Source organism: Lepidothrix coronata, unplaced genomic scaffold, assembly GCF_001604755.1.
Source record: "Lepidothrix coronata isolate B3197 unplaced genomic scaffold, Lepidothrix_coronata-1.0 Scaffold120, whole genome shotgun sequence".
In the NCBI taxonomy this organism is placed as follows: Eukaryota; Metazoa; Chordata; class Aves; order Passeriformes; family Pipridae; genus Lepidothrix; species Lepidothrix coronata.
In genome coordinates this window covers 220306-240809 of record NW_016690300.1, presented here as the reverse complement: position 1 = coordinate 240809, position 20504 = coordinate 220306, and the positions used below count along the sequence as shown (strand labels likewise).

At 49.4% G+C, this 20504-nt stretch overlaps 1 protein-coding gene across 1 annotated transcript; it reads right to left on the bottom strand.

Moving 5' to 3' along the window:
- Positions 1-318: 318 nt before the first annotated feature.
- Positions 319-1972, bottom strand: HES6 (hes family bHLH transcription factor 6). The gene is made up of 4 exons (XM_017825530.1): positions 1875-1972; positions 1706-1792; positions 1549-1630; positions 319-1473 (listed from the first exon to the last, which is right to left on the bottom strand). Exons 1-4 carry the CDS (start codon positions 1938-1940, stop codon positions 1070-1072), a joined length of 639 nt encoding a protein of 212 aa, XP_017681019.1. The 5' UTR covers positions 1941-1972; the 3' UTR covers positions 319-1069.
- Between the last annotated feature and the right edge of the window lie 18532 nt (positions 1973-20504).

The window sequence follows — 20504 nt, the reverse complement described above, 5'->3', positions numbered from 1 at the left end:
GCTGTACGTGTATGAGCAGCACCTTCAGATGGCAGATCCAGTATAGTAAGTTTGAGAATGGCATCCAGACCAACCAGCCTAGAAACCTGTGGCCTAAGACCAACCTTAGCCAGGATGACCTTGCTTCCTGCAATAACTTAAGTGTCTTCTAGTATTAAACAAAAGAATTTGAATTCCACTAACTTAACAATGCTTAGTACAAGAATTAAGTGCTTAATTACCAGCATTGTTTCCATGACATACTGTTGTTAATAATAGGGAACTGTATTTTTAATTTTTTAAAGTGGGTTAGAAGTACATCACATTACACAATACGTGCCATGTTGTGAATTCAGTTATTTTTTTATTAAAGATTAAAAATAAAAAACATTTGACACCCTAATATACATAAAGTCACAATAAACTCAGATGTGCTAAAAGCAAAATGTGCATAAAGACACTCATTTCTAAAAGGCACCCTGCCACCAGTATCTTTTAAATGTTTGTCTAGTTCCACCAGGTTTCTAGTTTTCTCTCCCTTCACTGAAGGGGAGACTCCAGACTGCTACTGAGTACAGATGCTAACAAGACCAACCCCTTTCAGGGGTCTGTGCTATCACTAAAACACTTAAAACCGTGCATGCAGACTTAGCTCGAGCTTCTCATGGAGTTAACCATCACGATTTAAAATACACAAGGGCTTTTCCTTAAAAAAAAAAAAAGGTAGTGGTATTTGGGCCACTTATAAGGGCCAAGAAAAAAAGAGAGAGGGTTATAACTGCTGTGTATCCAGAGAGCTTTGCTACTACAACCCAACTCCCTCCTCCTCCCTCCCCTCCCCCTTCCCCAACCTCTCATAAAAACAAACCCCTGAAGTTACAAAATGCCACACACACAAATGAAATGTTAACGCGTTCGCTATTAGCCTGTCAGGGTGTGACAGCGTCAGAGCGCCACTGATACAGTCCTGGAGTGTGTGCACACACTCTCGCACGCTCGCATACACACACGTGTGCCGGCCGTGCCCCTGCTGCCGTGGGCCCCCTTGCTCTCCCCTATAGGTAGGTGTGCGTTGTCTCCCGCTCCTCCGTTACCAGGGTCTCCACATGGATTTGGGCAGGCCGGGCGAGGGCAGCCCGCGCGTCTGCGACGCGTCCAGTCCGTCCGTGCGGGTCTGGCCCGGCTCGGCCTCCGCCTCGTCCGAGTCGGAGCAGGTCTCCTCGCTGGGGGACGGCGAGGGCGCCGGGGCAGGCAGGGCCAGGGGGGCCCCGGCTGGCAGGGTGAGCAGCGCGGCATCCCCCAGAACGTCCGTGAGCGAGTCCGGGCAGCCGCCCTCGCTGAGGGGCATGGACTCCAGCAGGTGGTTGAGAAGCTCGGCAGCCGTGGTGGCGTCGATGCCGGGGCAGCTGGAGACGAAGGTGTGCACCTCGTGCATGCACTGGATGTACCCGGCGGCGAAGCGCTCGCTAGCCTCGAGGAGCCGCCGCCCGCCGCCTGGGACAGAGAGGGGCGCGGGTGAGGCGAGGGCCGGGCCGGGCGCCCCCCGCCGCCCCCCGGGCCCGCACTCACCGCGGCCGCGGCGCTCCAGCACGGCCCGCACCCGCCGCACCGTCCGCTCCAGCACCTCTGCGTTCTCCAGCTTCGCCTGAAACTGACCCAGGGCGCCCCGGCCGTCAGCGCGGCCCCGGGCCCCGCCGGCCCCCGCCCCGCCGCGCCGCCGCCTCACCTCGCTATCGGCGAGCAGCAGCCGCAGCTCCCGCAGGCTCTCGTTGATCCGCGCGCGGCGCTTCTTCTCCACCAGCGGCTTCCTTGTCTGCAGGGACAACAGCGCCATCAGACCCCCCCGCCCGGCCCGACCCCGCCCCGCCCCGCTCGCCGCGGCCCCAGTCGCTCACCCTGCGGTCGGCGCGGGGTTCCGCGCAGCCTCGGCCCCGCAGCGGGTGATCGGTACGCGGCGCCATGGCGGCCCCTGAGCCCCGCTCCCGCCCCGCGCCGTCCGCTTTATACCCCGCGATTTACATGTCAATGAGCCCATTGGCCGCGCCGCGCGGGCCGCGCCGCGCGTGGGCCGAACGGACCAATGGGCATCGCGCGCTTTGTCTGCGCCGGGGCGGGGCTGCGCGGCCGCCGGTGCTGCCGGGCCGGGGCGGGCGCGGAGCGGGAATGGAATCGGGATCGGGATCGGCCCCGCTCTCGAGGCTGACACCGCCCGGAGACTCTCGGTCTGGGCTGTGGGAAGGGGACGTGCCCTCCCTGCAGCTTGCGGCTCCGCGAAGCAGCGGTTCATGTCAGTCCAACCCTGCAATGAACCCCCAAACACCCAGCGCCCGTTACGGGTTCAAAGCATCGGAACACGCGTGAGTGCGGTTCGTCGGGGGCCGTCGGTGCCCCTCGCTGCCGACAGGGACCGACCTGGGCGTGAAAGAGCCAGTCTGAGCTCTGAGCGGGAACCAGCGGGACTGAACAGGCACGGCTGGCCAGGGGCCAGGTCCTCCTTGTCCTGCCCCATCTTGGTGGATGGGGAAGCTCCGGGAGCCGGAGTTTGGGTGCCTGCCGGGGAGGACGCGCCCGTTCAGGCTATGCAGGGCTGTGCTGGACACCAAGGCTGTGCTGGACACCACGGCTGCCCCTCGGGGCAGCCCTTCCCGAGCCCCAGGGGCCGCTCGCCCGCCCTGTGGCCACGGGCAGCCGGGCCCCGAGCGCTCGATGCCGTCCCCGGGCTCGTCCAGCCCTCCGCCTCCCCTGTCTGGAAGCGGCGGGCAGGCCGAGCTTTGTGCGGGTAACTTGATGCTGATGACAGTTGGCAGCTGCAGTTCCCCCGGCATACTGAGGCAAATAAAAGCATTAGGGCTCGTCCCCGAGGAGAGCGACAGGTGTTCGCTCCCGCTCCTTTGTTTCCCTCCTTTTATTCTCTTCGCTAATGCATGTCATATTTTTACCCCCCGAGGAAACGGGAGACGCGTCCCCCGCTTGACTCGGCACTGCCGCACGTTCGCCTCCCCTCTATGTGTCCAGCATAGCTCCGCTCCCGCTCCAGCTTTTCTCCCGGTTTGTTTCGCCATGGAAAGGCCAGTGGTTTTGGTGGTGCTGAGGTTATCCTCGCTGAGAGGTCTGATGTGAGCTGCGGGCGCCCACAGCTGCGTAGAGCCTCGTGACCCCCGGCTCCATCATTTGTTACGGATCCGCACCTGTAGGTCGGTGCCTGGCGCCTCTCGCGTGGTCCATCGGGTAACGGCACGTGCTCTGGGAAAGGCTGGGGTGGCTCTTAGTCAGTCCCACTGTTACTCAAGGCTGCTTTTCATCTCCTAAGCGCTGTATAAGCACCCGTGCCTGCACTATGTTAATCCATGTCTGATAAAAGAGCAGACTGGGATAGAGAAGTTCAGCAGTGTCTTCTCACAGTCATCACAGAGGAGCACATCAGGGGTAGAGCTGGCATGTGGGGTATCCTGGCTGGAGACTCAAGTTCAGGCCACTCTGCTTTTTGTATCACAATGGACAGGAGATATTATTTTCAGAAAGGTATTTCTGTTGTGTTTCTTCCTTTTACGTTAAAGCATCAGTACTTGGATTTTGTCAAAGAGTTTGTCCAGTCAGTGACAAGTTTCCCTGCACCAAGCAGGAGCAGAGTAGGATGTACAACTAAGTCTGTCCTTCTGCTTTTCATGTACGCAGTTCTCTGCATAAAACAGTGTTGGAAACTGGCTCATTCTTTTCATTGATATAATTAATGCTGGCTAAGCAGAAACGCTGTTTGGAGCAGGCCAGGTACACAATATTTTTATATTTAAGTGAGTAGAGACATCTGTGACTGCATTTTGTATATGTTTTATGCATACTTGGCCTGGCAGGGAAAACCCACAATTGTATGGGTGCAAACTACAATGAAGTAATGGGTGTCACAGTTTTGGAGGAGCCATCTTCTTTCTGAAGCAAAACTAGGCACATAAGGTCAGCAGAGGTGTATAAAACTAATATACTTACACATATTTATAAAATACGCAGTAATACACAGTGTATGTAATCATGTGGTAAAAGATGAACTAAAAGATTTTGTGAGCTTGTTTTCCCTTCAGAGAAAGCTTAGCTTTTCCTAGAACTGGGCTGGGGGGAGGTGAGTGAGCAGCTGCCTGGTGCTTGGTTGCTGGCTGGGGTTAAACCACAGCACGTAAGTAATCAAGTGCTCCAACAGTGGGGTTAGTGCTGGTATAAATTCTGCTGATTTACACAAGAGGCACTGCACCGCTGTGGCTGCAGGTGCAGTCCCCAAACCTGCCTCTTTACTACAGGTGTTGGTATCAGCTGTGTTTCAGAGCTAACTTAGGCTAGAGGATTAACTCCTAAATTCACCTCAGTTGAAGTTCAGCTGTGTTAGGACTTGGGTGAGGAAATGCTGGTGGCTGCTGAACAGCAACGATTTCTCACAAGCCTCTCAGATCTGTGTGTTTTCGAGCAGTGAGGAGCTGCAGGAATAGGTTGAGGACTTCTGAATGCATGAGAAAAGGAGACTACCAGCAGGCTAGCAAATCTTGGCCAAGGATGGCTAGAGAGAGTTGGCCGTGGCTATAACATCCTATTTCTGCTCTGACTGGATGGGTGCTGATGGTAAGGCATTGTACTGTTGCTAGCTCTTGTTCTGCAGCATGTCTTTTTGTATTTTCTTTGAAAAGCTGCTGATCAAATGAGTTGACAAATGTTGGAGCTGTTTGTGCTGGGCATTAAAAATGTATGCGCCATAAATATCAGGGCATCACTAGAGCTGCCATTCTGGAGGAGGTAGTCACTGCAGGCTATCTCCTCTAGCCCATGGGATAATGTGATATTTTTGTGCTACTTTAAACAAGTTCCATCATATCAGGTGAAGCGAATCATGGTAACCTCATGCATTTTAATGGAAATGTCAACTGCAATCTTGTAAAAGAAAATGTTCCTTAGATACTTTGTCCAATACCTCAGTGCTTGCCCATGCATGGTGGTTCCTGAAGGAGATTTCTTTCACAAACCCCATCAACTTATCTGTATCATTCTTTCCAGGTTAAACCCATTCTGCTCTCTGCTGATGGGGAAGTGTATGGGCACTGCTTCCTCCTCTATGGAGGGTGGGAGTTTAACCTTTGCTAGAATGGGGAGCTCTGTCCTGTCAGAGATGGGCTCCTACACGTGCTATAAATTGCAGTCTGGGCAAGGAACAGCACAGTTTTAGCAGAGATAACTGGATCTGTGCCCTGCTGCATGTGCTCTCCTGCGAGCCTATGCATAGGGAAGAATAACACAGCATATAATAACAGGCTTTAATTCTTTGTAGATGATGCAGCTGCGGTGGTAAAGGCAGCTGTGGGAGGCAATCCTGCAGCTTCAACTATGTGCCATGTGTTTTGGAGGGCCAGGTAAGTGGCAAATCCTCATGAGATGGGGAAGTCTGGCATGTAATGCCTTGCACACTTCTGAGTTGTCAGGTGCATTTGGAAGGTCTTGAGCTCCCAGAAGAACATCCACAGAGGCATAATGAAACTTCAAAAATTTTTAAGTACTCTAAAGTTGAGTGTGCTGCCATCTGTGTTCTTGGACTGGAAGCATTGGTGACCCAGGCTCTCCATGGATAATATAATCAGAGCACGCAATAAAGACATGATGAGCATGGACAAGGTCCATTGGAAATGCTTGAGTAGTTTCTTTCATAAACGGTATAACATCTGTTGTCGTTGGAGGCACAAGTTCCTGTCAAAAAGACACGTCACCCTTATAAATATTAATGGTGCATATAAACGGTGGTGCGTGTGAACTGCAGCGGATGTCAGGTTAATGGGGGAATTGCTCCTTAGGCATCAGTTTGCTGTCATCATACTTATTTCTATACTAACAAATATAAACTGTTTAGGTGGCAGAGCAAGCAAAGAGCTGTCTTCCCCCTCCTCCTCTCCCTGGAGTCCCTTCACAAATGAAACTTGTACTGTAATTAGTCTCCTGCCTTGTTGCTAATGAAAATTAGTCCTGCTTGCAGGGCCGAGGAGGAGGGGAGCATGCCCGGAGCCAGAAGAGCTGAGGCTGTAGGTGATAAATGAAGCGAATGAGGAAGGCTGTTTGTAGAAGTTTGCAGCATTCCCCATCAGCTTGATCCTCGCTGCCTTTAGTGCCATCGATTTCTCTGCTGTTAAAAGCTGATGTTTAAGAGGAAAATAGGGTGGAATATCACCACTGAGCTGCTCTTGGACTCCAGTCTGTTACTGCAAATTGTGTTTACTGCCTTGAGCACCGAGTTCCTGTTGCCCTTTTCAAAAACCATAAGGCTTTTCCTATCTTTTTTTATTTATCAACAGACTTGGCAGCAGCACTCGTGTTCATCAGCTGGGGCACAGAAGAACAGTTTCTGCCAGCCACAACACTAATGAGTACATTCAAAAGGGTCTTATGTCCTTTCACAGAAGAGCCCCCAGACCCCGTTTTCCGCCTGTGAAGGCTTGGAGTCCCCTTTGTGTGAGAGAATGGGCCCTGTTTTCTGCCATTTCAAAGGTTCTTGGACTTTCTGCTATTTCAAAGGTACTTTAACTTTCTGCCATTTCAAAGGTGGTGATTTTCAAATGCAGCAAATGGTGAGGGGCTGTGCTGGGCAAGCAGTGAGGACAGTGGGGTGTCTCCCTGCCGGTGAGTGATGAATGGGTGTCATGCACTGCAGAGCTTCCCCCAACAAAACTCTCTGTGCCACCTTTATTACCTTGTCAGTCTGTTGGGATACAGCAGAGATTTGCCTAAACTCCTAGAGCATTGCAAACTGCTTCAGCTCCTACCCCTTAGCCCATGGTCCACTGTCAGTGGCTGTGACAGGATCCCATGCCTTTGAGGTTAGAGGGACCATTGCCCAGTCACGTTGTGTGTAATGAATTTATTTCAGGGAGGTGAGAATAACTGTCAGAAGCAAGTACAGAGTTGTTTTTCAGTTGGATTAAAAAAATAATCTGTCTGTGGTTCTTCAGGGACCAGTTTTGTCATGTTTCCAGTGAAGCCTCTTGTGTTTGATTTCTCTAATATTTTTTGGTAACTGAAAGTTATCCTTGTCATCTTCATCAGAGGCTTTATCCTATCTTTGTAACAGGGATGCATGTATCACTAGTCCTTCTCTGCAAGATATTTATATTAGTTCCTAAATGCCTTACAGGCATCCTCGTTAAAGTACATTTATTTCAGAGAAGGTGCTGAATCCCTTAAACACAATCTTGACCAAGGCTGAAATCATTTTAAGTGTGTGCTCTTCAGAGCATGTTTCTTCTGACGTGCAGTGCATGGCCAGGGTAACTACCTGCCTGTACCTCAGGCAATGACACTCCAAGTTTGTTGACAGGACACAGGGTAACATGCAAGTAATCAGGCTCTGAACTTTGCTCCTGTGTGTTTTGTGAAATGCTCCGGAAAATGCCCGCTTTCACTGCCTCTCACAGGCTTGCATTCACATTACAAACTGCATTATCTGGAGGTGGGAAAAAAACATATACCCTCAGGGATGTCTGTGAGATCCTTTTTAGCAGTGACAGCATTATATTTTATGGTCAGTTTTGAAAAACACTGGTCTTTCTAAGTCAAAATGAGAACTATTTTACAGGCAGACACCAATCCCTTTTACTTGAGAGTACCCTATTTTGTGTTTTGCAAAAATACTGGGTTTGACTCAGCACACAGAGGTTTGCTGGCCCGGTTTGAGGGAGGGGAAGGGTGCTGGGTGGGCTGTGGGCAGGCTGTGGGGTTCCTTTGGACTGGTGGGCGGGCAGGAGGGAGGGTGGGGCAGCCCTGCATGAAGTGTCCCAGGTAAGCGGTGTGTGGGAAGATATGAGGTAGCACGGTGGAGAGAGGACAAGATCAGGGTGGATAATGGTTTCTTCTGGGGGGTTGGGGGTATCGGCCTGGCTAGGGCCTTGAGAAGTACTCGAGCCCCGGGTTGGTACGGGGGCTGGAATGGTTTTGTTTGGTTGGTTGGTTTTGCCTCACCTGCAGCTACTGCCCAGGCTCGGTATGTTCTGGATATATTTGTTACATCCTGCAAGGGCGGTCAGGACAAAGGGTTGTTCCTGGGTATTTCCTTGGGATTGAATATAGATAGGTGGCAGAAAAGTGAAGGAAGTGAAAGCCTTGCCCTAATTGTTTTAATAGTAATGTAGCCTGTGTAACCCTCTGTGGTTGCGAGCTATGCTGGCGATGGTAAGAGACGCAGGTGATGGCAGTAATGACCATGATTCGGAACCATATAAAAGAGTTGATCTTGGTACTGATCTCGGGCAGAGGATCAGCAGGGCACAGCATCCTCCAGGAGAGAGTCCCCAGAGACGCTGATGCTGTTCCTCATGAAGCAAAAAGGCAGGACCTTTGGTCCTGGCATTGCCCTCCCTCAGACAAGGGCCCTTCTGTTTGAGTGGGAGGTACATGTGCCCCACTGCAGGCCCCGATGTCCTTCTGGTGAAGAGCAATCAGCCTGGGAGGGCAGGAGATGACACGTGGCAGTGGTAGATGACTCCTGAACGTGTTTCTGCCTTCTGACTTCTGAACGTGTTTCTGCCTTCTGACTTCTGAACATGCTGTGATTACAGTCTCTGTTCTGGGCGTGTCACATGTTGTAGCATCCTGAACACCTTTGGTTTCTCACCTTTCTTCCTTCTGTCTCTCCTGGACAGCTTTGCACTTTCTGGAGCTGGGTCAGACAAGTGTGTGGAGTTTCTAGTTGTGCTCTTCTGCTGCTTTTCCTCAATCAGCTAATACTTAGATATTCCTTAGTATTCTATACTGTCAAAAACATGTGGTGTTTTTTTGGGAAAACTACTCTGGTGATAAATGTAGTCCAAAGGGTTGGTGGAACAGGCTGTCTTGAGTTTCTGTTGGCTGTTATGTGGGTTGTTTTTCGCAGGCCCTGTGAGTACTAGAGCATGTGGTTTCCTTCAGCATCTCCCCACAGCTCTGCTGCCACAGTCAGCTCTGCTAGAACCCTTCCTGTTTTCTAGGATTTTCTCTTCTAGGTAAAGTTTCTATATTATGATGACAGTTTTGGTTTTGTGTATTCATTTATTTCTTATAGCTTTTTATGGAAGAGAAGAGTTGCAAGGAGAAAAGTTGAGTTCCAAGAATGAAAATAAACATCCACCATCTAAACATAGTGTCTGAGAGTTAAGTTTCTTGAAAGGGAGATCTAGAAAATCCATGTGCTTAGCAAGAAGCCACCTGGAATTTGTCAGGAAACATTGCGTGGGTGTATCTGAAACCCTTCTAATCCCTAGAGGTGATTTAAGGCTTCAGACAAGTGCTCACCTATTCTGGATCTAGACCCATCTTGTAGGGTTGGGACGCACAGCACTCATGGGCAACACTGCTTCCATCAGGATAGTTACTGCCTTTGCTGTCATAGTCTCTTGGCAACCCAACCCCAGCCCTGCATCAACTAAGAGACTTGCTTTCAATTTTTCCTTTCAGGCCAGGCAAATCCACCTCTTGGGATTGTGAAAGCAAGGAGGGAAGGGGAATGTGGGCTCTGGGCTAAGGGTTAAGAGAGGGGAACTGTGGTTTCAGGTCCTGACTCCAAGGCTGCTTTTATTCTGTTTGTGTTGGGTCCCAGGAAAAGGCTTTATAATGTTTGTGTTCAGGCCCACGTGGGGAGGGCAATTGAGAGATTTACTCTAGTGCCGCCCATGTCTTTGTTGTGTCAATAAAGTTATTTGCACAGAATTCATCTGAAGGAGGAAGTGATCTTGAAAGCTTCTGGTCTAAACCAGAGTTTCCTGCTCCTTCTCTAGACAGAGGCCCCCCCCAAGACTAGAGGGGCCCCATGGTGGTGTGTGCCCCATGTGGCAAGTCCCTGGGGAGGGCAGGAGACACATCAGTCAGTACTTGTAGCAGGTGGCCATCCCTGTGCAGCAGTGTGAGCGGGGTTGACAACCTGCACACACGTGTTCTGCACTGAGCAGCTCATCCACTAGATGGTGGAGCAATGCTCAACAGTCAAATTGCTCTCTATTACAAGTCGTTGAAAGTTCTCTTTTCACCCTGAATTGCTCAGTATTTCACTGCAACACCTCTTCCATGGTCCTGCTGGATGGAAATTACCTGTGTTAGACTGCCCATCATGAGGCTGCATGAGTACTGGACTATGGACAGGACTCTGGATTTGTGCCATTGACAACTGCAGTAACATTCAGTTCAGGGACCCTGGGGTGAGAAGGGTTGTGAAGGGAGGAGGTAGGGGGTCCAGTAGGGAATTACCAACATGAGCAAGACCTGAGGGAAGTGGGCTTGTGTAGCCTGGTCAAGAGGAGGCTGAGGGGAATCTAACAACATCCTACAACTACTGGAAGTGCAGTTACAGAGTTGGAGTCAGGCTCTTCCCATCAGTGACAGATCACAAACCAAAGGGTCACACAGTGCAGCTTGCAAGGTTCAGATCAGATATTGGGAAACCCTCTTTCCTTTTATGGGGTTGGTGCAGCACTGGGGCAGGTTGCCCAGAGAGGTGAAGGAATCTCCCTCCTGCATGGCTTTTGAGACTCAGTTTGATAAAGCTACAGTCAGCCTGATGTACTGCTGGCAATGTCCGTGCTTCAAGGAGGTTTGGTCTAGAGATCTTCACAGGTTCGTTCCAACAAGTATTTCAGTCAGTCTGTTGATTCTGGAAAGACTGCCAGCATGCTGTCAGAGTTTTCAAGGGGAATTTCTGCATCAAAATACCTGGTGTTTTTTGTTTGACAGGGTAACCCAGATCTAGATGGAATCTGTCTGCTCCAGATTACTGGGGCAGTATGATCTCAATATGAAGATTATTGTTTCAGGAAGGGGGATAGATGTGGAAAGGAGTCACATTTGCCCCATGACCAGGAGGTGGGTGCAAGGGGAGGGAGCTGTTCTAACAGGTCAAGGTGGCTGGAATTTCATTTGCACCCACTATGGATTTTGAAATAGAAGCAAGTTCAAGTTTGGTGGAGCAGTGGAAAGCCTTGTGTGTGCATGCAGTGCTGTGTGCAGGAGACCCTGGGTCAGTAACAACATGCCTCTTTAGCACTTGTGCAATACAAGTAGCCAGTGAAAGAGAGGAGGGGTGATGTGGAGCTATCTTTAATATCTTCTGTGATGCACTCTCAGCCTCTAGAATAAAGTCTTCCATGCTTGCCATCTAGCAAGCTTTTCTGGGAGCGATGAAGCTTGATTCTCTGTGGCTTTGTGCTGTCTGGTCGGAAGCTCTCTCCTTCATGCCCGTTCTGTTTCACTCTGCATTGCAACAAAAGCCTTGCAGGACCTCTCACCTTGGCCCAGATGCCCACACTCACAGAATTAACATGAACTTCACTTCCTTGTGGTTTTTTTCTTCCTTGTTCCTTTGTTAAATTTATCTGTGGAAGTCAAACATTACTGGAGGAGGATTGACTGAGGCTTGTGGTGGGATTGTTTCCTTAGGGGAGAAGAGGTGAAGAGAGCAAAAAAGAGAGTCCAAGGAGCCCGGCATTTTAGCCCTGTCCTGTTATCCACAGATCTTGAACTTAATCATCACAAATATGTCATCATTGCTGAAGTCAGAATGAAGTTCAGCATTTTACTGTCAGCAATATTGTATGAACCAACTTCCTGTTTTGCTATGTCTTGAAATACAGTCCCTTTTATAGACTTGCTGCTAAGTTTAATGCAGTTGGAATCAGGTTTTTAAAATGCACCCCAAACATAGTAAATACACTGTGTATCCAGGGCCTGCCTTATTTCTGCACATGAATGAGATCAGGGGAACAAGCCAAGCGTGATGATGTCATGCAGTTGAGCACCACTGTACTCGGTAGCACTGAGCTGGCTCTGTGTCCCCTGCCTGTACTGCAGACACCTGATGAAACTCCAACTTTTCTGGGAAGACCTGTAAAATTTTCAAATTTCTTTCTTAAAATCCAGGTTGCCAGAAGAGGATTGTTCTCCAGTGAACTGCATTCCTCCAGCATAAGTGTTTTCCCAGCATAGCCTTGTCCTAGGAGAGGGAAAAAGAAAGGGCACTTGGCCCTGCAGGGTGCTGTGGAGGGTGTCCTAGGGGGGACAACATGAGGGGGACTCCCAGAAGAGCCCTCTTGACCCTCTGCTGCCCTAAAAAAGCTGGACAGACAGACAGCTCCCTTTGCCAGGAGCAGCTGTAGCTCAGCAGAGGGCTCTTCTGGCAAATGCTGTACAGTGCTAATTAGCCCTTGGTTGGCCTCCAGAGCTTGTTTGTTTGTTTGCTTGTTTGTTTTTCTTGCACTGAATCATCTTATTTCTAAGACACAAGTAAAGCTGTCCAGTCAGCATCCTGAGCTGCCTGTTTCAGACATTACCTGTGTTGCTGCTGATAGAGCCAACCCATAAAGAAAAGAGATATAATTCTCATCTTCCCCATTAATGCCTGTCCCCTGTCAAAATCCTTCAGGAACTGGGTTTGTAACAGAGCTCCTTCTGCTTCCCCCTTTACCTCAGACAATCGTGTTGGTGTGTGAAGCATGCAGAGGAGCTGAGGTACAGAGAGAAAATCACCTGGTCTGTATTTTTTCCCTATGTGCTGGGATTGGAAGAGTAGGGATGTGCTGCTCTTCTGTCTGCAGGACCTCAGACACCTGAGGAATAATGGTGAGCAGAGAGCTGAGGGACCTGGGGGCAATTCATTGCTACCCTTGAGATCTGATTGAGTGACCTTCTGCTTGCAAGTGTACCAACGATACTTGTGAAACTATATCCTTCTCTGTACTGCTGCATTGTTTTGTTAGAGCACTAAAACTGGATGGCTCTGTCCTGTCTCTTTTGTTGGGTGATTTGTCAGCTGCTGTCTGATGTCCATCCTGCCATTCCTTCCCCTCTTCCAGGAGAGCTGTGGTCACAGCTCTGTGTACACAATGCCATTGATAAATTCCAGTCTGGCTGAAGCAGGAGGCATGGTTCTGAGGCAGCCCTTTTGAAGGTCTTCCGTGATCTCTCTCTGCCAGCTGGCTTAAGGGTGTGTTCTGTATTAACACTCCTTGATCTGTCTGCTGGTTTTGACACCATGAACCGAGATGTCCTTGTGGAATGCTCTGAGCAGATGGTGCATCTGGCTGGGGCTGCTTCAGGTTGATTCAGATCATATCTTGGTGAGAGCTGCTCATTTGCACATTCCATTCCTTTCAGCGAGTTTCTGTCTACTTCATGGTTCTCCCTGGGGACCCTCCCATTTCAGTGCCTATTGATCTGTTTTGGTTAAGCTGCTTAAGCACACACTTCTGGCTGCCTTCAAGCATCCCCCACACTCTCTGCTCCTTTGCCCAGCCTGACACTCCAGCAAAGCAGAGACATATTTGCAGCTCTTTTGAGGGTATGTCAGTGCAAGTAGTGTTGGTATTTGTGGATCAGTGCCCTAAAAGATCCAAGCAATGCCCAGCCTGTCTTAGGAAGGGAAGGGTCTGATTGTTTCCCCTGTGTACATTGTTCCAGATATGTACACCTGCCTAGATGTATCTCAGCTTTTATCTCCACCACAGAGCCAAATCTGAGTGGTTCTGTGAGCTAGTGACTGATTTTTTTTAAGCCAGGGCCTGCCTCTGCTGTTGAAAATCCTCAAGGGATGTCAGACCCTAGGGTTGCTGTCTGATGGAGACATACCAGCAGTCTAAAATTGCACAGTCAGGCTGCATGATTGCTCACTGATCACCTGTTTATTGATGTATGTGGAGGAGTTTTTGGCTCTCCATAGTGTTTGGATGCTGTTCTCTGCTTCACTGTACACTTTAGAGACGTAGCATTACAAGGATTGACAGATCAATATGCACCTTAGGGCTTTAGATGTGTGTAAGAGTTGTGGCCAAAGAAAACAGCCTTTTGCTGAATACGGCACACAGAGATTACTTGGGTTTAAGTAGGCCTGATATACATGGGACTTTTGTTCTTTAGTTTGCAAATACTGTCATCTAAACACTTCCACAGACTGGAAATATGAGGTGGAGAAATTACATGACTTCCCCTGAAATCACACAGCAGACAGCTGTGTAGTAACGACCAGCCTTTCTGTTGCCCTACCCACCAGAGAACATTCCTGCTGTACTTTCCCTTCTTTAGACACAGCCCATGATATTCCTTTGTGTATATCCCCTTCCCTTGTCCTTTCTTTCTTCCAGACTCTGGGCTCAGTGGAGAGGGGATGGATTTGGAGAGGCGGAGTTACTGAGCTCCATCTGGAAGACAAAGCTCCACAACTTACCCTACTTGCAAAAAACACCCCGCTCAAGGATTTCAGCTATTGAGGCAGCCATTAACAGGAATGAACTTGGTTAGTATATTCTTACCATCTCTAGTACAGGGCCACAAATCTACCTTCTCCCCGGAGGTGACAAACCCCAAAGGTGTCGTCACGCCTGGCGTCTGCACTATGCAAACCCTCATGACTCAGCAGCAATTCCAGGATGAAACTCCGCGGGTTTCTTCTTTATGGGGTACACATTGTATCTGAACCTTATCATAAGCAAGGCAATCCTGGCCGGCCTGTTACATCCCTACCTGGAATTCACCATGCAAGTAATAGCAGCGCAATAAAAGCCAACAGACAAGCTGGTTTCTTGGTTCAGCTTTGAAGTGGGAGCATTTGGCACTTTGCCACACTCATGTCAGGCCTCCACCAGCAACATCAGGGAGCCAGCAAAGCTGGGGTTCCAGCAGCAGGGAACCCCACGCCATTGTGGTGCAGGTCCATGGATGCTTGATGGTTTCACCCTTCAGGGAATCACTTTGTTGAGTTTTTTTCTTTCAGTTCATCCCATTTTTTCTTGGTGAAGTATGTCTCCTGAAACTGCACTAAAGGTACATGATGGAATCAGCAGATCCTTTTGAAATCTTCATGCATGAGTTCTGGCTTTAAATTAGCTCTTGTCCCCTGTATTTTGTCAGTTTTACTTCTGAATCTTCTTTTACCTGGCTTTTCACTGAGTCTAGTTCACTAAATTTAGCAGGACTTTGTGTGGATTAAGTGCTGTGTGCTGTAATTTGGCAGAATCTAGCCTGCTCAGGGCAAGCCTTGGTCATTTCTCTCTAAAAGCTCTTCATTTTTGTTCAGGTATAACTGTGCTACATAAAAACTGGTCCCTTGATCATCTGAAGCCAGGAAAGGGTCTGGGCAACACAATTGCCTCTCGCACCTGATGCAGAGTGCAAAGGAGGATGGGGGAGAAACTAATTAAACAGCAATTAAAAACACCCAGGGGAAAGTTTGTGAGCTTTTGTTTGGGGTTGTGTGAGATAACCTCTTGCTTGCACTTCTGAGGAGAGCAAAGTCCTCCCTGCCTCACACATTGTGGCACAGGAACAGAGGTGAGGGGCAGTGCTGGGGAGGTGGGGAGGTGAGTGCAGGAGATAGGCAAGGGGAACCAGCACTTCAGAGACAGCCAGTGCAGAGCTGAGGGCAGGGCCCATCTGTCCTATATGGCAGTGTGGGACTGTGTGTTCTCTCTTAGGACACCAAAGGGTTGTTCTGCTCTTGTATTACTGATTCTCCTTTCTCCAGATCATAAACTGGAATGATATCTGCATGCAACTCCTCCACCAGTCCATAGCAGCTCCTGCTCTGTACAGGTACCAGCCAGGGCAGTGTGTGCCCACACTGCCTCAGAGCAGCTCACCTGGGCTGGAATTTGGCTTTGCTCAGCTTTAGAGGCCCTGGATGCTCTTGCAATCAGTGTTTGCAGCTAAGCAGTGAGTTTGTTTCTTAGAGTTCATCCAAATGTGATTTCAGGGTTTCACCAGGCTTTTGCAGTAACACAGTGACTTTAAGGAAAGAAGGAAGAGATGCAGCTTTCAGAGAAGAAAATACCTGTGAGTATCAGTGTTTTGATAGCTCCCTCCCAGGGAACCTGGTACTAATCCCTGGGCCTGTGTCTGTCCTTTTCAGAGCCCAGCAATGAGAGAGTGCTCGCCCTAGATGCCTAGAATTTGGGGTTATCCTATACTCAGTATATTCACCTTCCAAGAGGTCTGGGATGCAGGGGGCATGCAGCAGCTGTTATATGGTGGTGTTGTACAAACACAAGGCAGGTGTTAGCTGGCATCCTGTCTCTCATATGTCGAGTGTAATTGCAGGAGCTGCCACGTTTCCGCCAGCTGGGAGCATCCCCAGCGTATTCTTGTGGATATTGTATTCCCATAAATATAGATTGTCATACCACACTGAAATGCCCTCCCCAACAGATTGTTCCCCACCAGTTACCGTGGTGGATGAGCCCCCCACTGCACTCTGATTTCGGATACCAGCAGGGAGGTGCTGCAAACCCTGCCCACACAGAGGCTCTCAGGCTGGCCAGCCGTGTGGACGTGGGGAGCTGGACTGTAGGGCTTTGCAGACTGGTTTGTCTCTCCAATCCCAGTATGGAAAGGGCTGCCTGCAGTCAGTACCTTGGAAGGTTCTAACTGCATCTGGAATTTCTGACTCCTGTGCTCTGGGGTTGGGTGTGGGGTCACTCAGAAGAGGTTGTTCCTAAGTGGAGTACAACCTGTGCAGGGAAGTCTTTGTGGATGGCAGTCATTCCTATGCCTAGTTTTCTCACAGGTGTGATGTATGTGTATTATTTTTGGCCTCCCAAAGCAACTTTGGTGGTCCACCTTTCCAAAATTGCATGTGAAAGGAGGTCTTTCAAAGAGACCAGCATGGAGTTTTTTCTCCCCTGGCCTACCTGTGCTGTGTCTCCTCCAGAGACATGTCACATCTGCTTTTGCAGCTCTCTGTTCCTGTAACACAGATACCACCCGGAGAGGTATCTGAGGCTGAGTTGTTGTAGGCAGCTGGGCAGTCATGGCTCTGGTAAAGGGGTTGGTTGTGCAGGCTTTGAACCAGATCAGAATCCCAAATTCCCCTGGACTAGGGAAGGAGTGGGGTGCCAAAAATCAAATCTGAAAATGTTTTTCATCCTTATGAATAGCTAATGCTGGTGTGAGCTGGGAAAAGCTTGCAGTCCCTGGGGAGATGAGGTGAGATATGCTCCTGTCCAGAGTCAGATCTGCAATGGAGGGAGCACAAGGTGTGGTGAAATTCCTGGAGAAAATCGTCCCCAGGAGTCCACGTGGGAGTTCCCAGATGCTGCAGGCATCAAAGCAGCCCCCCAAGTGCAGGTGGGAGCCTGAGCTGGCCCCTGCGCCACAACCAGACTCCACATGCCTTTGGTTTTGTTACTCATGCCTTAATCTTCTTGTTCCCTTGGGGAAACTCATAAAAGTAACTGTAAAATCTCTGGCAAGGTGATGGGAGGAGAGAGGAAGCATGGGGGAGATCTCTGCCCTGGCTGCTCTGATGATTCTGCAGCTGCCCCGGGCAGAACTCCCCTCTTCACAGGGGCACCCGTGCAGGTACTCACCCATCTCCTCCCTGTTAGCTGTGTTGGCTGATCAGAAAAATCCCCTGGACAGAGTGGGACCATGGAAACAAAATACAGGCCCTCACCACTTCAGGTATCCTCACAGATGGGCTGCTAGAGGTGGAGGGACAGCTCAGGAGAGATGCTGCTGCAGAGATCGGGGCCGCTGCTGCATCACCCTGAGCGGGTGATGGACCCCAGACTGATGATCTTCTGGAGAAGCATCTTCTTCACTGTGAGGCTGCACCATCACTTGGAAAATGAGATTAGGGCAAATATTTTTTTCTATCCCCCAGACAAGAGCACTGAGCTGCTGGGCATTTGATGCATCGGAGTGATTGGTCTCTGCTCGCTGCAGCAATGGGCAGCTAAGCCAGGGCGCTTAGCATCAGGAAATCCCTCACAGCACAACACTCTTTGAAGGCAAATGTGACCCTTTGATTGGCAGCTCTAAATCTGACTGGACTTAAAATAGGAACCTCAACATCAGCTTTCTGAAATTCGACTCCCCTTAAGCTTCATTGTTTCAGCCCTGCATAATTCTGACTTCAGTATACAGGCAATTTGTATATTAGGCAATCTGCAAATGGAAACCATGACAAAAAAAGTAAAATAAGGGTGTGCTATGGAGTGGCAGCCCTGTGCTTGCCATGTTTGCTCTTTCCCCGGGCCATCAGAGATGGGTTAGGTGGGCTCCTACTCTCATCTCAAGTGATTCTTATGCCCTTGTATCATAAGGGGTATTTCAAGCAGTGGTGCAGATGGGGGAAATTCCTGTCTTTAAGTTGGCTGTTAGACACCAAACACTCCTGCACATGTAAGTCCCACAGCTCAGAGGGTCTTCAGGCCAGAGGCCATATATATCAGTCTCAGAGTAACAGTGGGCAAAACCTCATGCTAAGAGCTCTCCTCTGCTTCTGTCTTCATTTCCAGCTGCCTACAGTATTTTTGATTGCTTACCCCAACCAAAGCACAGATGCAGTCCACCTGTGTTTCACCCCAGTGATGGGAGTTTTTCACCAGCCATTAAATAGTCTGTGCCTGTTTTGCAGAGGACCCCGGATCAGACACCTCACATTTTCATGGCTGCTCGTTGCAGGAAATCAGTGGCAGAGGTTTGTTTCTTTGTTTGGTTTTAATTATGCTGCTTCACTGCAAAATCCCTACTAGTTATATGAGTATAAAAGCACTGGGTAAACAAAGCTGATCTTGCTTGTCTGATGTGTGGATTCCACTGGTGGATTTTGCTGTGGTGGCGAGTTTTGCCAGTACAGCTGCACCAGCAAGCCTGGTTAAGAGCAGGTGAGAGGAGCTGGATGCATATCAACTGACTGGCAGCCAATACACTGCATCTCCCGTGCAGTTGCTGCTGGCTCATGAATATGATGAACAAGGGTGTTTGCTCCCTGAGCCAGCATTCAATGTGTTGTGAGTAAGGCATTGCTCATCCCTGCTCATATCTAGAAGCAGGAATGTGTGGTGGGCTTCCCATCTTGGGGTGCAGAGCATTCATCAGGGAACTGTATGAATGTGTGTGTGGACTTGTGCTCACTTGGCCACACTCCATCGTATCTTTAGGTTGGGGGTTTCTCTTCAGAGCCCCCCACAGTCAGATATTTCAGCACCCCAAGCCAAACTCTCTGTAAAACCCAGGTGTGCAGGGAGCCCTGGGACAGTGCTGTGCCTTGGGCTCTTGCTGTGTCCCGGAGGTGTGCCCAGGCTGGCTGCAGGCAAGCCTTTTGGGTGATCACTTTTACCACCTTGACTTGCATTCAAACAGTTTGGGACTCGTCTGCTGAGGAGCTGCCAGTTGGTGCTGCTGCTGTTTGGTCTGGACCATGCACAGACATGCAGGGCAAGTTTTGCTTCCTCTGCCTCCTTATCTCTGCCAGAGGAATGCAGCGTCTCCTTCATTCAGTGTACACACACCATGCTCTGTCTCTAGGAATGGCCAGGGCAAAGCAACCTTTTTGGAGCTGGGGAGAGAGGGATGCTAGGGGGGAGCTGATGGCTGGATAAAGAGGGGGGCATGGAAACAATTAGCATTTTTATCCTTCTTTTTGCTAAAAATGGTGGTTCTCCTGCTCTCACACCTGTCAAGTGTTCCTTCAGAAAAGACAAGGCCCCTTTTCCACAGCAAACAAGCTGCATGATCTTGAAGCCATTTTGGCCTGTCTCTGCACTGTGTCTGAGGGGCACAGCAGGAACTGAGCTCTGATTCCCTCACAATACCTGGGAAGCAAGACGCACCAAAATATGCCACAGAAGGACTCTGATGGCAGCACATACAGGGCAATTTGCTGCCTTGCCTTATGCACTTTATTTCCCTGTCTGTGGTTGTTTCTCTCTGCTCTACTTATGTAGCTTTCACTGCTGCTTTGGGCTGATTCTTCTGCCCTCGGTGGTGTTGACTTTATTGTAGAAAAATGTAAGGAGGCTCTTGGAGAAGCAATTATTTTGTGTACTGGCTTTAGGCTCCTCATGTTTTGCTGCCTCCTTATCTTTCTGTTTCCCAAGTTGTGTGACAGACACTTCTTTATGTGTATGTTCATAGGTATGTACAAACATACATGCACTTACACCTATATATACATACACAAATATGGATATACATGGTGGGCCAAAGAAACTGTTGTTGAGTTACTGGAGCGGCCTTTAAAATGAGCATGTACTGCCTTCACATATTTATTGAGAGGGGTTTTCACATATATCTGATATATGTGAAAACATGTTTGTTATATTTCACATATAACAGTGGTGAGCACAGTGTCCTGGCATGGCTGACCCCCGCCAGGTCAGCCCAGCACCACGCAACAGTGTGGTGTCTGGGGACTCAATTCAGCCACGGATGTTTTGTGGCCCTGAGGCAGCCAGAGTTTGCTTGTCCTCAGCCCTTTGCCTCCCTATGGAGAGGTGACAAGGTTGAAAAGAGTATTGTTGAAGCTCTGAAAGACATCTGGGACAAGGACATCTCACCTTTGAGGAGGTGGATATTGTCCACCTTACTGTGGTTCACACTCCAGCTGTGGAAGGATTTGGGATGTCTGTTTAGGAATGGCAGAGATACATTGGTGCTGGAGTGAACCTGCTCTTGTTCTAAAACATGCATCCTGCTCTCCTGGTTATTCCTTTTTCTTTCAGCATTTCATCTTTGACTGGTGAAACAGCATTTCCCATTACGTGGAGAATTCT